This window comes from Leucoraja erinacea, chromosome 1 (genome assembly GCF_028641065.1).
Source record: "Leucoraja erinacea ecotype New England chromosome 1, Leri_hhj_1, whole genome shotgun sequence".
In the NCBI taxonomy this organism is placed as follows: domain Eukaryota; kingdom Metazoa; phylum Chordata; class Chondrichthyes; order Rajiformes; family Rajidae; genus Leucoraja; species Leucoraja erinaceus.
Genome location: NC_073377.1, coordinates 168,130,054 through 168,145,813, shown reverse-complemented (window position 1 = coordinate 168,145,813; position 15,760 = coordinate 168,130,054). Strand labels below are relative to the sequence as shown.

The 15,760-nt window shown below is 40.3% G+C and overlaps 1 protein-coding gene across 1 annotated transcript in view; it reads right to left on the bottom strand.

The window, feature by feature from the left end:
- The window catches only part of inpp4b (inositol polyphosphate-4-phosphatase type II B), a 613,166-nt gene that overhangs the window by 579,282 nt on the left and 18,124 nt on the right, over positions 1–15,760 (bottom strand). Inside the window, 1 exon segment of the mRNA XM_055647772.1 lies at positions 11,568–11,694. Within this exon segment, the coding sequence (XP_055503747.1) occupies positions 11,568–11,682 (115 nt within the window). The 5' untranslated portion in view covers positions 11,683–11,694.

Below are 15,760 nucleotides of genomic sequence, written 5' to 3'. Positions count from 1 at the left end.
AAAAAATTAGACTCAGACATCACAAACTTTATATGGGATTATAAATCCCACAGAATACAAAGAGCACACCTCAGTAAACCAAAAGAGATGGGTGGTCTAGCGCTCCTTAACTTTATGTACTATAATTGGGCGGTAAATATTAAAAATATGATTCACCTGCTGGACAACTCTGCCCAGCAGGTGGACTGGATTATAATGGAGAGAGAGGACTGCGCTCCAGGTAATACAGGAGCGACTCTCCTCTCACCAACGAATTTGAATAACAAACATTATAATAAAAATCCAATGATACATAGTACAATTAGAACTTGGAAACAAATAAAACAGAACTTAAAATTAAGAAATCTATCTCTGCTAATGCCAATAGCCAATAACCCTTCGTTTAAACCCTCAATTATAGATAAATCATTTACACAATGGGAAAGAACGGGAATCAAAACGCTCGGAGACCTGTATGAATTAGGGAAATTATTACCATTTCAACAATTACAACTGAAATATAACTTGAAAAATAATCAATATTTTAAATATCTTCAAATCCGTGATTATCTGAAAAAATATACAAAAGACTATTATAATATGCCCCCAGACTTATTAGATGAAGCCATGAAGATAAAGGCTGAATCAGCAAATCTAATATCATACTTATATAATATTATATTGAATATAGAAATACCTACAACAGATAATATTAGAAGAGACTGGGAACAAGAACTAGCTATAAAAAATTTCAAAAGAGAGCTAGGATAAACACTTACTATATGTGCATAAATGCTCGATCAACGTACGACATACTCTAATTCAATTTAAAACATTACATAGACTATATTATTCAAAAACTAAAATAAATAAACTTTTCCCCAATGTCTCACCCATTTGTGATAAATGTCAGTTACAAGAAGCTAACATAGCGCACTCTTTTGTTTTCTGTATAAAAATCCAAAAATTCTGGAACGAAATATTTGAAATCTTCACAAAATTATTTAAAACAAAACTACTACCCAAAGTAGAATGGATCATTTTTGGAATATCGGAAGGTAACCCAGAATTAAATATGTTTCAAAAGAATGTGCAAAAATTTAAACAAAACAAAAATGTGGATTTCAAACATGTTCGAAACACTACACTTGGAAGAGATGAGACGCCTCCTAGCAGGCAAAGCAGATCACTTCCAAAGTACGTGGTCTGCATTTATGGAACTATTACAAGCATAAGGTGCAATAATAAGTTAAAACATAAAGCTACCAGGATCTGGTAACGGGGGGTATAAAATGACATTTTTAATAAAAACACGGTTGGTATATCCTTTTTTGCGGAGTTTTGTGTTACAATAGAGCGATTGATTTTCCTTTCTTCTTTTTTTTCTTTTCTTTCTAGGGTCTTATTTCTTTTCTTTACTTCCTTCTCTAATTCCTTCCCTAAGGGGTTCTCTTCTCCCAACACTTTCCTGCACCTTCACGATTCTTGCTTACTTTCCTTACTTCTTTTATTTCTATCTTTTTTAAAGCTCAAAAAATGAAGTGGTACAACATAATGTAATAAGATATATGCGATGTATTAATGTGATTTACTGTACTGCTAATAAAAATAAAATAAAAAAAAGAAAAAAAAAAGATTAAAGTGGCCAGTTCATGGTCATTGCAAACTTGATAGCCTGACAGATCTGTTCCCAGTTGTCCCCAATGTTGTATCATGTACTCCATGACTCTAAGGAATGCAACATTCCCACTGATTCTTGGGAATGTCTGGCCCATCAGTGCTCAAAGTAGAAAAGGAGCATTTAGCATCAGAGAATAACCCTGGATGAGCAGCAGAAGGTGTACACGTGCTGCCCATCTACTCAGTCCCTCTTGACCTGTCTGTGGAAAAGTCTATTATTCCCACGTTGGCCTCATCAGTTGCTTCAGAATCCACAAAACTGGAGGAGAAGCAGGACATTCTTCGCCCTAAAGATTGCCAAAGAGAAAGGACTATAATTTCAGGGAAAACATAGGTAGTAAAACTTGAATATTGTGGAGTAAACAGCAACTTTCATTTTACAGGCCAGGCCAGTGAAGAGGAAAATCACAATAAAGAGAAATCTGTACTACACTAACACTTACATCATTTGGAGGTGTATTATGGTGAAAGAAATGTGTTGGGGTGAACAAATTCCCACCAAAATGTTTGCAGGTAAATTTCCTGATGGGCACTAGGACATCCAGAAATGCACAAATCTCTCTCTACCTTAGTTTAAACCAATTTTCAACTTTTATTCTGAAATGATGTTTTGCAAATACATTTCCAAGCCAATATTTTTAGATTGGTTTAAAATTGTAACAAAGTTTTCGAACAATTATTTAGATAAAGACTAAAATCAATGTTTTGGGTTTTTTTTTAAAAAGACCAAATTTAAGTATGAACCATTATACAAAAAGTTTAATTGGTAAATTACATACAAGGAATTTATTCATTTGAAAATCTTTGTAGTGGCCATTTGGCTTAACTCAGAATGTTATAAATTATGGCTATTTGCCTTCAAATTTTGTCTGCCTGTAATTATCTGGGTGGGATTTATTACGTAGTTGTGGGCGTGTTTGAGGCTGGGATTCTTGCGCAGAAGCTAGTTAGTTTTTAGTTTAGTTGAAGAAGCATGGGATGGCATAGCTTTCGACCATGTCGGAGCTTTGGACCATGTTGGAGTTTGACCATGCACGAGTTTGACCACGAGTAAGATCAAAATGTACTTAAACAAGAAGAAGTTTGGATGAAAATCTCACTGTTTTTACTACGACCATAAAGAAACTATTAATCAAGAGGCTGTGTTTTGAAGATTTATCTTTGGATGGCTTTGAATGTCTCTTGGAGAGCTCTCATGCGTAAACGAGGCTATCTCCTTACACCTTTGTCTTCAACATAAAGCTAGAGGAAGACATTCCTTGAACGATATAATAATCTGCCACCACAATCTTTATTCGACAATATAAAAGTTATTTGTCTTAGTTTGTGCAAAAGAACATTAACAAAGCCAATGCATTATTTTGTTTGGTATTTTAACAAATCGCCTAAATCAAGACATGATTCATTTGAAGTTATAACTCTATTAGCATGGATATTATTGGGCAAATAATGTTACAAACAGCACAAGTTTTAATTTTATCCAGGTATTTACTGTTATACATTATATCCACCATAATCACAAAAGAAAGAGATATAGAATATTCCAGACTGTGGAATCTTGAAGAAAAAACAAATTGCTGAAGGAACGCAGCAGGTCAGGCTATGTTGTGGCGTCAGCTGATACACAGACCGCTTATGGTCGAACCCTCGTCAGTAACGACGAGAGCTGACACGTGACGTCACGGCCTAGGGGGAATGTCCTGCTACTTAAGCTCATCTCACCTTGAGACCTGGGAGTCAACAGGTAGCCGAGCTCGAGAGAACAACCTCGCTCAGCTACAGCAGCAATGATAATTACGTTAGTGGACCAACTTACCATGTAACACCTGAATAAAACTACTGTTTGAACCTGCCTGACGTCTGGCCTTATTCACCACGTTTGGTGTCGCTACAACGTCAATGACGGGAATGGATGGAAGACATTCCAGGTCAGGACCCTTCTTCAAACTGCTCGGTCTGAAGAAGGATCCCAACCCAAAATGTTATCTGTCCATTCCCTCCGCAGGTGCAGTCTGATCCACTGAGTTCCCCCAACTCATTGTTTTTGCCCACAACACAAATCAATAGTTAAGTTAATATCAATTAATGGATGCAACTGGGCCCCTTTTCAATCCTCCAACTTGAGAATCAAACAGTTAATTACTTTAGTTTGATATAGAAACTTATTTATGTATCTAATTTAATACCATTCAATCATGAGCCAACATAAATGCAATATTTAATAATGTTGCTGCTTCTCTGAATAACTGCAGAAATGATGTTTTTTTAACATGATTTCAATGAAGGAGTTGAATTATTGGTTGAATCCTGCAATACTATATAAATAAGGCTCAAATGTCAGGTGGCATTTGTGCTAGTTACATTTTGTATAACTTTGTAGGGAAAGTATATATTAATATCTTAAAATCTGTAACAAAATCATTTTTTAAATGCTAAAGTATGTGGGTTTATGGGCCTTTTAAACTACAACATTGGTAACTATTTACAGTGCAAATTCACCTACAATCTAAAGAACATTAATGGGATAATAAATCAAACACATCATTTCCTAATCAGCGACCTTCCCTTTCACATTATTTCTCTATGTTACATCTACTCTCTGGTGCTCTTCCCTCTCATTATTAAGCTTAAAATACACCTGCATTGCTGAACGACCTGAAAATGATTTCCTGTTGGACCAGATCTCATTGGGTCATAATGTAAATGATATATAGTGGGTCAAACAGCAACATACTGGATTTCTATGCATATGCTGTCAACTGCACAAGTTCTTGGCGTGAGGTTCGGATGTGACTTTATAGAGGTGTATAAAATCATGAGAGGCAGGGAAAAGGTATTTTTCCAGTGGTAGTCTTTTTTTCTAGGGTGCAGAACAAGAAGGCAGATTTAAGATGAGAAAGGAAAGATTTGAAAGAGACTCAAAGGGCAATTTCTTCAGACAGGAGGGCAGTGTAGACATGGAACACGCTACAAAAACAATATAGAATTGTGACATTTTAAAGACATCTAGACAGGTAATGGATAGGAAAGGTTTAGAATGTTATAGACCTGATGCAGCTAAGTAGCACAAACTCAGTGATAAAACCTAATGGTTGAGTTAGTCCAAAGGGCCTGTTTGCCTTCAGTACGACTGTCCCCATCAGGAAAAAATGAACACGCTGTATTTTTTACACTTGAAAGGAGGAAGCATGAGGATGACCAAATAGAACTATGAATGGTTTTGGATGGGATGTAATGTTAAAATCAATAAGGCATTTGTGAGGCCAATTCTGGAGTAAGGTGTGCAATTTTGGTCACCTAATTATAGGAAGGATGTCAACAAAATAGAGAGAGTACAGAGGAGATTTACTAGGATGTTGCCTGGGTTTCAGCAACTAAGTTACAGAGAAAGGTTGAACAAGATAGGGCTTTATTCTTTGGAGCGCAGAAGGTTAAGGGGGGACTTGATAGAGGTTTTTAAAATGATGAGAGGGATAGACAGAGTTGACGTGGAAAAGCTTTTCCCATTGAGAGTAGGGAAGATTCAAACAAGGGGACATGACTTGAGAATTAAGGGACTGAAGTTTAGAGGTAACATGAGGGGGAACTTCTTTACTCAGAGAGTGGTGGCTGTGTGGAATGAGCTTCCAGTGAAGGTGGTGGAGGCAGGTTCGTTTTTATTATTTAAAAATAAATTGGATAGTTATATGGACGGGAAGGGAATGGAGGGTTATGGTCTGAGCGCAGGTATATGGGACATGGGGAGAATATGTGTTCGGCATGGACTAGAAGGGTCGAGATGGCCTGTTTCCGTGCTGTAAATTGTTATATGGTTATATGGTTTTGGCAAGTGGCAGTTTCCACGAGCAATTATGGACAAATAAAATCAAAGTGGAAATCAAAGTCTGAAGAAGGGTCTCGACCCGAAATGTCACCCATTCCTTCTCGCCAGAGATGCTGCCTGCCCCGCTGAGTTACTCCAGCTTTTTTTTTTGCCTAACCTCAGTTTAAACCAGCATCTGCACTTCCTTCTTACACAAAAGTCAAAGTGAGAATGTTTTAGAATGTTTTTGCCCAGAGAGTAGTGATGATGTCTAATTCACACAGAGAGTATAGGTTTGTTTAAAGCAAATCTGGACGTGTCTTTGAAATAAATAAATAGAGAATTAAAATAATAGATTTTGATGAAACGGAGTCAGGGGGTGCTCGAGTGGAGCAAGGATGCCACCAAAGATTAATTTGCACAAATGACCTGCTTCTTGCTGCTTGTTGTTTATAAAGAATTGTTTCTAGAATTTAGACGATTTAGGGGGGGATCTTATAGAAACTTACAAAATTCTTAAGAGGTTGGACAGGCTAGATGCAGGAAGATTGTTCCCGATGTTGGGGAAGTCCAGAACAAGGGGTCACAGTTTAAGGATAAGGGGGAAATCTTTTAGGACCGAGATGAGAAAATAATTTTTCACACAGAGAGTGGTGAATCTGGAATTCTCTGCCACAGAATGTAGTAGAGGCCTCACAGTTCATTGGCTATATTTAAGAGGGAGTTAGATGTGGCCCTTGTGGCTAAAGGGATCAGGGGGTATGGAGAGAAGGCAGGGATGGGATACCGAGTTGGATGATCAGCCATGATCATATTGAATGCCGGTGCAGGCTCGAAGGGCCGAATGGCCTACTCCTGCACCTAATTTCTATGTTTCTAAAATCCAATTACATGAACTGCAAATAGATTAGTATCACTTAAAAAAAACTATGACAAATGGACTAAACTGACAGGCAAGCAGGACCATAATGGTTCTAAATAAGAAAGACAAATTATTAAAGACAAAATAATGGGGCTTCAAAGAAAAGTTACATTTTAAAATTAATCCTACAACATTAATGAAACTGACAAAAGAAAGAAAAACTCATTATGCACTACACTAAATAAAATAATTAGAAGATGATGCTACAATTAAGCTAATTTACATATCAATCATCTGGGGAAACATTGAATGTGATTTATCTGCAAATTACTCTGCTTCTTTCTTCAATAAAAAAAAATACATAGTTTGGTTCCAACCAAAAACTTGCATTTGTTATATGAATATTTCAGTGGGATACAGTGATCATCAACATGATGTCAGTGGAGTTCCAAGCTTACATGATTAGTCATCTTGTTAAATGTTGAGTCAACTATTCATTTACACACACCCAGCAATTGCAGAAAGCTAAAAAGACTAAGGTGGCCTATCTGACATATAGCATTCAATAATTTTAGACAACAAGCCTTTCAGATGACCAACCAGTTCCAATGCAAGCACATTCAGTTGCTATGTTAGATCAGTCTTTTTTCTCTCCCCATGGGTGCTATCTCATCTGGTCAGAACTCTGGCAAGCACTACCTACGACATAGACACAAAAAGCTGGAGTAACTCAGTGGGACAGGCAGCATCTCTGGAGAGAAGGAATGGGTGACATTTCGGGTCGAGAATGGTCTCCAGAGATGCTGCCTGCCCCGCTGAGTTACTCCAGTTTTTTGTGTCTATCTTCAGTTTAAACCAGCATCTGCAGTTCCTTCTCACACACTACATATTGCATGCCACGTTTCCAGCATGCTTTTTCCCAGCAATTCCTTTCATTCATGCTCCTCTTTAGACTTGAAATCGATCTCTTATGATTAACTAGCATTCAGCTCCTCTTCTTATAGACAATCAATACAATACAATCAGTTTTATTCATCACTTCCACATAAAGTGCGAGTGAAATGAATTTGCCAGCAGCGGTACAATGAAAAAAGAACACACAAAAACACACTAAAAATTTAACATAGAGCACTGAAAACTATGGTGTCACCCGGGAATCTTTCTCACCACTTTATCTCAAACATTCTACCTGCACCTTCCCCTCTCTTCAACATAAAACACATTTGTTTGCATATTTTCACAAGTTAATTTCATTTATCTATTGACATGACGATTGACTGCCGAGTACTTTTATCGTGTTTTTAATACAGATTTCCAGCATTCATGCTGTTTCTGCTTCTTGAGTAACAAGTGAATATTTCAGCAAGCAATCAATCCTATTCCCTTTGAAAAATCACACAGATTCCAACCTTTTATGGATTCAAAATAAATCTATTTAATCTGCCAATGGAAAAAGTTCCAAACATGTTTCCTAACGCACCCAAAAAAAAGCTCCAGAAAATGGTGTTATTCACATACTTCACAATGCATCACTAAACATCTCTGATGTTTCCAATGATACTTGGATGACACTAAATGTTATTCTTCCAAGTACACATTGAATTCCTATTCCATTTCTCTAGACACATTTTATTCAGTTCTCTTTTGAATGAGATGTATTTATATTGCATCTGCTGCTTTTGATGGGGGACATTCTTGACACAAAGTCTGACATGTCATATTTTACCATTTGACTTTAAATGGGTAACTTTTATCTCCGAATTCACATATTTCATACATCTTCTCCAATAAAAATGATAAACATAATATATAAAAAATAGTACATCACTGGAACAGGCCATTCAGCCCACAATCCTCTTCTTCTTTCGTGTCCTTATGCTATATAGTGGCTCGCCACTGCTGTATGTATTCTGTACATATTCTTGTGCTATGTGCAAGATCTGCAGTAGTACATGGATTATCTAGCAATAGGCATTGCAGTAGATGTTTGCATTGTCTGGGTCTGTGTGCCACAGACACAGGTTGTTGTACTCTCGATGTAGCCCCATTTGTGCATTGTCACCCTTGACTGCCCAAGGTGACACCTCATAGCAAAAGGATTTGAGTATAGGAGCAGGGAGGTTCTACTGCAGTTGTACAGGGTCTTGGTGAGACCACACCTGGAGTATTGCATACAGTTTTGGTCTCCTAATCTAAGGAAAGACATTCTTGCCATAGAGGGAGTACAGAGAAGGTTCACCAGACTGATTCCTGGGATGGCAGGATTTTCATATGAAGAAAGACTGGATAGACTCGGCTTGTACTCGCTAAAATTTAGAAGATTGAGGGGGGATCTTATAGAAACTTACAAAACTCTTAAGGGGTTGGACAGGCTAGATGCAGGAAGATTGCTTCCGAAGTTGGGGAAGTCCAGAACTAGGGGTCACAGTTTAAGGATAAGGGGGGAATCTTTTAGGACCGAGATGAGAAAAACATTTTTCACACAGAGAGTTGTGAATCTGTGGAATTCTCTGCCACAGATGGTAGTTGAGGCCACAGTTCATTGGCTATATTTAAGAGGGAGTTAGATGTGGCCCTTGTGGCTAAAGGGATCAGGGGGTATGGAGAGAAGGCAGGTACGGGATACTGAGTTGGATGATCAGCCATGATCATATTGAATGGCGAATGGTGCAGGCTCGAAGGGCCGAATGGCCTCAACTCCTGCACCTATTGTCTATGTTTCTAACCCCGGTTTGCAGTCACAATGGCATCTTGTTTACCACAATGATTGTGCCAAGACCAACTCTTATCTGCCTGCACATAATCCATATTCCACCAATCCCTTGCACCTCCATGTGCCTATCCAAAAGTCTCCTAAATACTGCTGTTGTATGTGCTGCCACCACCACCCCTGGAAGAGCATTTCAGATCCTCACCACTGACTAGTGCAAAAACAAACAAAAAAACAAAAAAAACTTGCCCTACACATCTCCTTTAAATGTTGCTTCTCTCACCTTATTCACTAGAGTATTTGATATTGGGGGAAAAAAGGTTCTGACTGTCTACCCTATCAATGCCTCTCATAATTTTATATACTTTCATTGCGTCTCCTCTGATGTTCCAAGAAAAGCAAGTCTATCCAACCTCTCCCTGTAGCTTGTACCCTTCCTACAGGCATCATTCTGGTAAACCTCCTCTACATCCTCTCCAAAGCCTCCATATCCTCCCTGCAAAGGGTCAACCAGAACTGCACATTATACTACAAAAACAAGATGTTCTGAAAATTAAGATTCAAGATTCAAGAGAGTTGATTGTTATGTGTTCCTGATAGGACAATGGAATTCTTGCTTTGCTTCAGCACAACAGAACATAGTAAGCCCTCGCTTCACCACCTCCAGTTTAAATTCCATTTGGAATATTTTGGACGGCCAAAAACCAAGATCAGCGTGTCCATATACCATTATATAAATATATACACACATGAATAAATAAACTGATATAGAGCAAATAACAGATAATGGACTATTGATGTTCAGAGTTTTGTCCGAGCCAGGTTTAATAGCCTGATGGCTGTGGGGAAGTAGCTATTCCTGAACCTGGTTGTTGCAGTCTTCAGGCTCCTGTACCTTCTACCTGAAGGTAGCAGGGAGATGAGTGTGTGGCCAGGATGGTGTGGGTCTTTGATGATTATGCCAGCCTTTTTGAGGCAGCGACTGCGATAAATCCCCTCGATGGAAGGAAGGTCAGAGCCGATGATGGACTGGGCAGTGTTTACTACTTTCTGTAGTCTTTTCCTCTCCAGGGCGCTCAAGTTGCGCTGGAGAGGAAATCTTTCCCCAGAATGGATTCCAAAGTCACAGGTCTATTCCACTGTATCTCAACTGAATATTTCCCACATCTTGCTCACATATACAAAAGGGGTGGTCAATACCAGGGGAAAGATTTAATCATTGAGAAAATGTTTTTTTCTCTCCATGGAAGCTGCTTGACCTGCAGAATATGTTCGGTTTTCATTTCAGACTTCCAGTATCCAGCAATCTTTGCTTTTCAAAATTAAAGCTTAACCTGCTTTACTTATTTGTGAAAAATATTGCAGGTTTAACATTATGATAAATTATTTGTGGGTAAAGGAACATTTCATATCTTCACTGATACTACCAGTTACATCATGAATAGACAACAAGACTGATGCAAGGACCAAATCAAGAACCCCATTCTATTAGTCTGTAATTTAGAAAGTTGCAGTGAAGAAAAGCGAATGGTATGTTGGCTTTCAATAGCAAAAAGGATTTGAGTATAGGAGCAGGGAGGTTCTACTGCAGTTGTACAGGGTCTTGGTGAGGCCACACCTGGAGTATTGCGTACAGTTTTGGTCTCCAAATCTGAGGAAGGACATTATTGCCATAGAGGGAGTGCAGAGACGGTTCACCAGACTGATTCCTGGGATGTCAGGACTGTCTTATGAAGAAAGACTGGATAGACTTGGTTCATACTCTCTAGAATTTAGGAGATTGAGAGGAGATCTTATAGAAACTTACAAAATTCTTAAGGGATTGGACAGGCTAGATGCAGGAAGATTGCTCCCGATGTTGGGGATATCCAGGACAAGGGGTCACAGCTTAAGGATAAGGGGGAAATCCTTTAAAACCGAGATGAGAAGAACTTTTTTCACACAGAGAGTGGTGAATCTCTGGAACTCTCTTCCGCAGAGGGCAGTCGAGGCCATTTCATTGGCTATATTTAAGAGGGAGTTAGATGTGGCCCTTGTGGCCAAGGGGATCAGAGGGTATGGAGAGAAGGCAGGTACGGGATACTGAGTTGGATGATCAGCCATGATCATATTGAATGGCGGTGCAGGCTCGAAGGGCCGAATGGCCTACTCCTGCACCTAATTTCTATGTTTCTATATGCAGGTGTAGGCCATTTGGTTCTTCGAGTCAGCACCGCCATTCAATATGATCATGGCTGATCATCCCCAATCAGTAGCCCGTTCTTGCTTTCTCCCCATATCCCAACATATGTGATATGTTAGCAAATATTAAATTAAAATTGCAAAGACAGTTTATTTGTTACATGATAGAGCTTGTGATATTTTTTAATTGACTGAGCAATCAAGAAGACATTGTCATGAATTCTATACCCCAACATCATTCTAATCAAAGACAGAGGTCATGTGAAACACTTCCACAAGGAAAATTCACGTATTCTGCTGAAATTATGGGTAATGATTTCAACTTAAAGATGACAAAATAATTTGAACTTTACCTTGATGTCTTCTCCATTTAGTCGTTGATTTCCTAGTTTTCAAAACACCTTCCTTTTCGAAATAGAAGGTAGTACTTTGTGTGAACGAGAACAGTTCAGCCGAGTTGAATTTCATTTCATTTCATCACTATTGAAATGGAAGAAGATAGACTTAATGTAACAGTCAGCAATGCAAGATCCGTATCAATGAATACATACAAAATAAATGAATAAATCAAAATAATTCCCCAATGAAAATATTCTCACTCTAGAAAAATTAAAGACATCTTTAGCCTTTTCTTGAAAATGATTTATTTAATTGACACTATGGCAGTCTGAGTTACAGAAACTGTGAAAGATCCCCAAACACTGTGCATTGAAAAATATACAGAAAAAAGAGCAAAAATTCGGGATTTTCAAATATATCCAGGTAAATGTAATTTGCAATACATTTACCTATTTCATTCTGGAATTTCATCACTTCTCACGCTAGCTAATCCTGGGGTACATTTTAAACATGATATCAGCTTTCTTGCTTAAGGGCCGGTCCCACGAGCATGCGACCTGCATGCGGCGAGCGCGACCAAACCGGAAGCGTTTGCCGCGCGGAGGTCGAGTGATCCCCGTACAGGGCCTGTCCCACCAGCGTGCGCCTGCATGCGGCGAGCGCAACCAAACCAGAAGCGTTGGCCGTGCGGAGGTCGAGTGAGTGACGTGAAGTTCGAGCGAAGTTCGCACGTGACGTACGGCGTCGAGACGCTGCGCATGACCGTTTAACACGGTCAGTTTTTCGGAGCGCCGCGCGATGTCGGGGCCAGCTCCACACAACTCCGGCGATCAAAGTGGGACCGGCCCCGCGAGGCCGTACGTCTCAAGCGACCATGTTAGGTCGCGCTTGCCGCATGGAGTCGCCAGATGGCCATCAAACTATTGGTGGGAGAGGCCAATGCCGACTCTCACATTATAACCCATAAAATGTCCAACTAATAACACTCAGGAGCAGAATGGCAACTGGCTGAGGTTATTAAGGCTAATTGCGTCACTCCTTATTGCTAACCAAGGCAGACTAGACATTAATGCGTGCAGTCGGCTATTCCTCATGGATTGTTGCTGCTTCAATCAAAGGAACAATAGTATCTACTCTCCAGTCCAGCTAGAGAGGATACAAAGTTCTTCATGAAGGTCCCAGCCATCAACTCTTTTGCCTTTCTCAATAACCTTGGATAAATCCCATCAGTCTCAAGGGGTTTAATCAATCCTAATGCTCAAATCCAGACGCACAAAAAGAAAAAGTGCCCGATACTGTTGTTAAAACCTCCATGATTGATGTTTCATAGTATAAACCCTATCAAATGAATGTAAATCCAGCCTAATTCACATTAATGCAAGTGGCAATGAATGATTGCAAGAAGAAACTGCTAACATTTTGCAGTCTTTCAAAACCTTTTTCATTACTTTCAGTGCAATTAAACTGTCTTTCTTAACAATAGGCTTTGAAACGATAACTTAACAGCATAACCTAAATTTGATGTTCTGAAGCAATCTGCCTAAATCATAACAACGAGTAAACTTAACTTGCCGGTAGACAGATCTGGTTTGGTCACAGGAATATTATCAGAGAAATGCTTGTAGAACAAATACTTAAGACACAACTTATTATAATAGGTGGAGTCAAACAGGTTCAGAAGCATTAAGGGCCTGCGACTCCATGCGGCAAGTGCGACTTAAAGCCCGCAGCTGCCTCGACGCCGTACTCACGGAGGTCGAGTGAGTGACATGAAGTTCGAGCGAAGTCCAACGGGCGTACGGCATCGAGGCGGCTGCGGGCCGGCAGGCCGTTGCCGCGCGGAATTTTTGAACCCGGTCAGTTTTTCGGAGCCCCGCGCGATGTCGGGACCAACTCCACACAACTCCATACGGCTCCGATGATCGAAGTGGGACCGGCCCCACGAGGTCGTACGGCTCAAGCGACCACATTAGATCGCGCTTGCCGCATGCAAGCGCATGCTGGTGGGACCGGCCCTTTAGGTTGCGCTTGCCGCATGGAGTCGCATGCTCATGGGACCGGCCCTTAACAATTCTATTTTCGTAGGCATCTACCAGCTCAGATTATCCTAAATTCCAAATTCTTAGCTCAAATTCCACAATCCAAATATTTTAAACAGTTTCTTAGCAACAAACAACGTTTCACTTTCATCAGTATTCACTAACGCTATTTTAATACCTGGTGCTTAACAGACTATGGACTTATGAAACTACATTGGATGAAAGTATCTTCAAATGATCAAGTTCTATGAGATTTTGCATTCTGTCAATCTACTGGAATGCCATCAGACTTTCAAAAGCAATCCAGTCTCCAAATTTTCCATTTATTGTCAAAAAATCATTTGGAATGAAAAGGTACCATCATAGGAAGCTGCTATTTGGCCCAGCAAAACTGTTCAATTCTTTCGGAGTACCATCCATCCCACAATCCTGTTCTTGGAACATATTTCTGTTCTTTCTAGGAATTATTTTCTAATAATTTGCAATTCCTCTACCTGTAAGTCCGATTGGAGACTATAGTTAGAGGTGGGAGGAAAAGCTGAGATCTGAAAGGATCTGAAGATCCAGGGCATCATGGCTCCTTCAATGACGAAGAGCAAGGTCAGAGGGGTGGATAGTTGGGAAGAGGATGCCGTGAAGTGCGACAGATCTAGGGTAAATATGGGGCTTCCTTTGCAAAAGTACCAACGCAGCAATGTGAACAAAATCCTGCTTTCCGGGAGTAACCAACGATGCTCCCCATATTGTTCCACTATTACTTGGGAATAATAATGCATCTTGTATGGCTGACACTGTACACATGGAGCACAGGAGTGGCTCATGTTTTTAAGCACCTACTGTAAGTATCTTCAACAAACTAAGTTTATAAGCATCTTTAAGGGCCTGTCCCACTTACGTGTCCTTGGCACGCTAATTACGCGACCTCGTGGTTGCGTTGAGCCGTGACGGTCCCGCGAAGGTCGGGCGCGATTACATGCGTACGCACAGCCGTCTGGAGCGCGTGACGTCATTTGAAGATGGACACAAAGCTGGAGTAACTCAGCGGGACCGGCAGCATCTCTGGAGAGAAGCAATGGGTGACGTTTCATGTCGAGACTCTTCTTCAGTCTGAAAGAAGGGTCTTGACCCGAAACGTCACCCATTGCTTCTCTCCAGAGATGCTGCCGGTCCCGCTGAGTTACTCCAGCATTTTGTGTCTATCTTCAATTTTCTTGGCCCCGCTCTGGGAGTAGAAGTGGGGGCGGATCCGGACCGCAACGGCCGTGAGCCCCAGGCCGAGTTCGGCGATCGTTTGCCTGCTTCTGCTGCTGTTGGAGGTGAGACGTTGCGTCGCGCCAGGGTCTTGGGCCTGTCCCACTTTGGCCGTCAGTTCCGCGACAGGCCGTTGGCGCGAGAAGATTTTGTTCACTACAAAAGTTTCGGAGCCCCGCGCGATGTCGCGCACAACTACATACCCCTCCGCGCTTCTCAGTGGGACCGGCCCCGCACGGCCATACGATGCCCATACGCCTCAACACGACCACGAGGTCACGTAATTTGTGTGCCAAGGACACGTAAGTGGGACAGGCCCTTTAGTGTGAAGAAGGGTCTCGACTCAAAACGTCACCCATTCCTTCTCTCCAGAGATGCTGCCTGTCCCACTGAGTTACTCCGGCATTTTGTGTCTACATTTATAAGCACCTAGTCAAGCTTCTGAAGTAACATTATTAGCTGCTGTTACCCTTCACACAAAATTAAATGATCTTCATCAGAATGCTGATTAAAAAAACTCATTGAACAATTGAATATCTAAGCAAGCTATTTTCTGCTCTGGTTAGTTTATTTCAGACAATTTGTGTCAGACAAACATGGGAACCGGTCACCTTTGCAATTAATAGTATTAATATTTATTACAATGTATTATCAACAGCATCCACAAGAGAGAAACATAAAAGAGCTTTTAGGTTTTCTAGATTTAATTAATGCTGGTTTCAGTGTGACATGACTGTGAATATTCAAAATAACTTGGACAGATTGATAAAACATAACATTGGTGGCATAAATTCAAAAACTCTTAAGAAGCCAGAGTTCTACATGCCCCCCAACAAGCCATAGATTATTAAGGTTAGGGTGTAACATAAAAGAAAGTCCAAAATGTAATTCAAATCCTAGAAAGTGGGAAATATAAA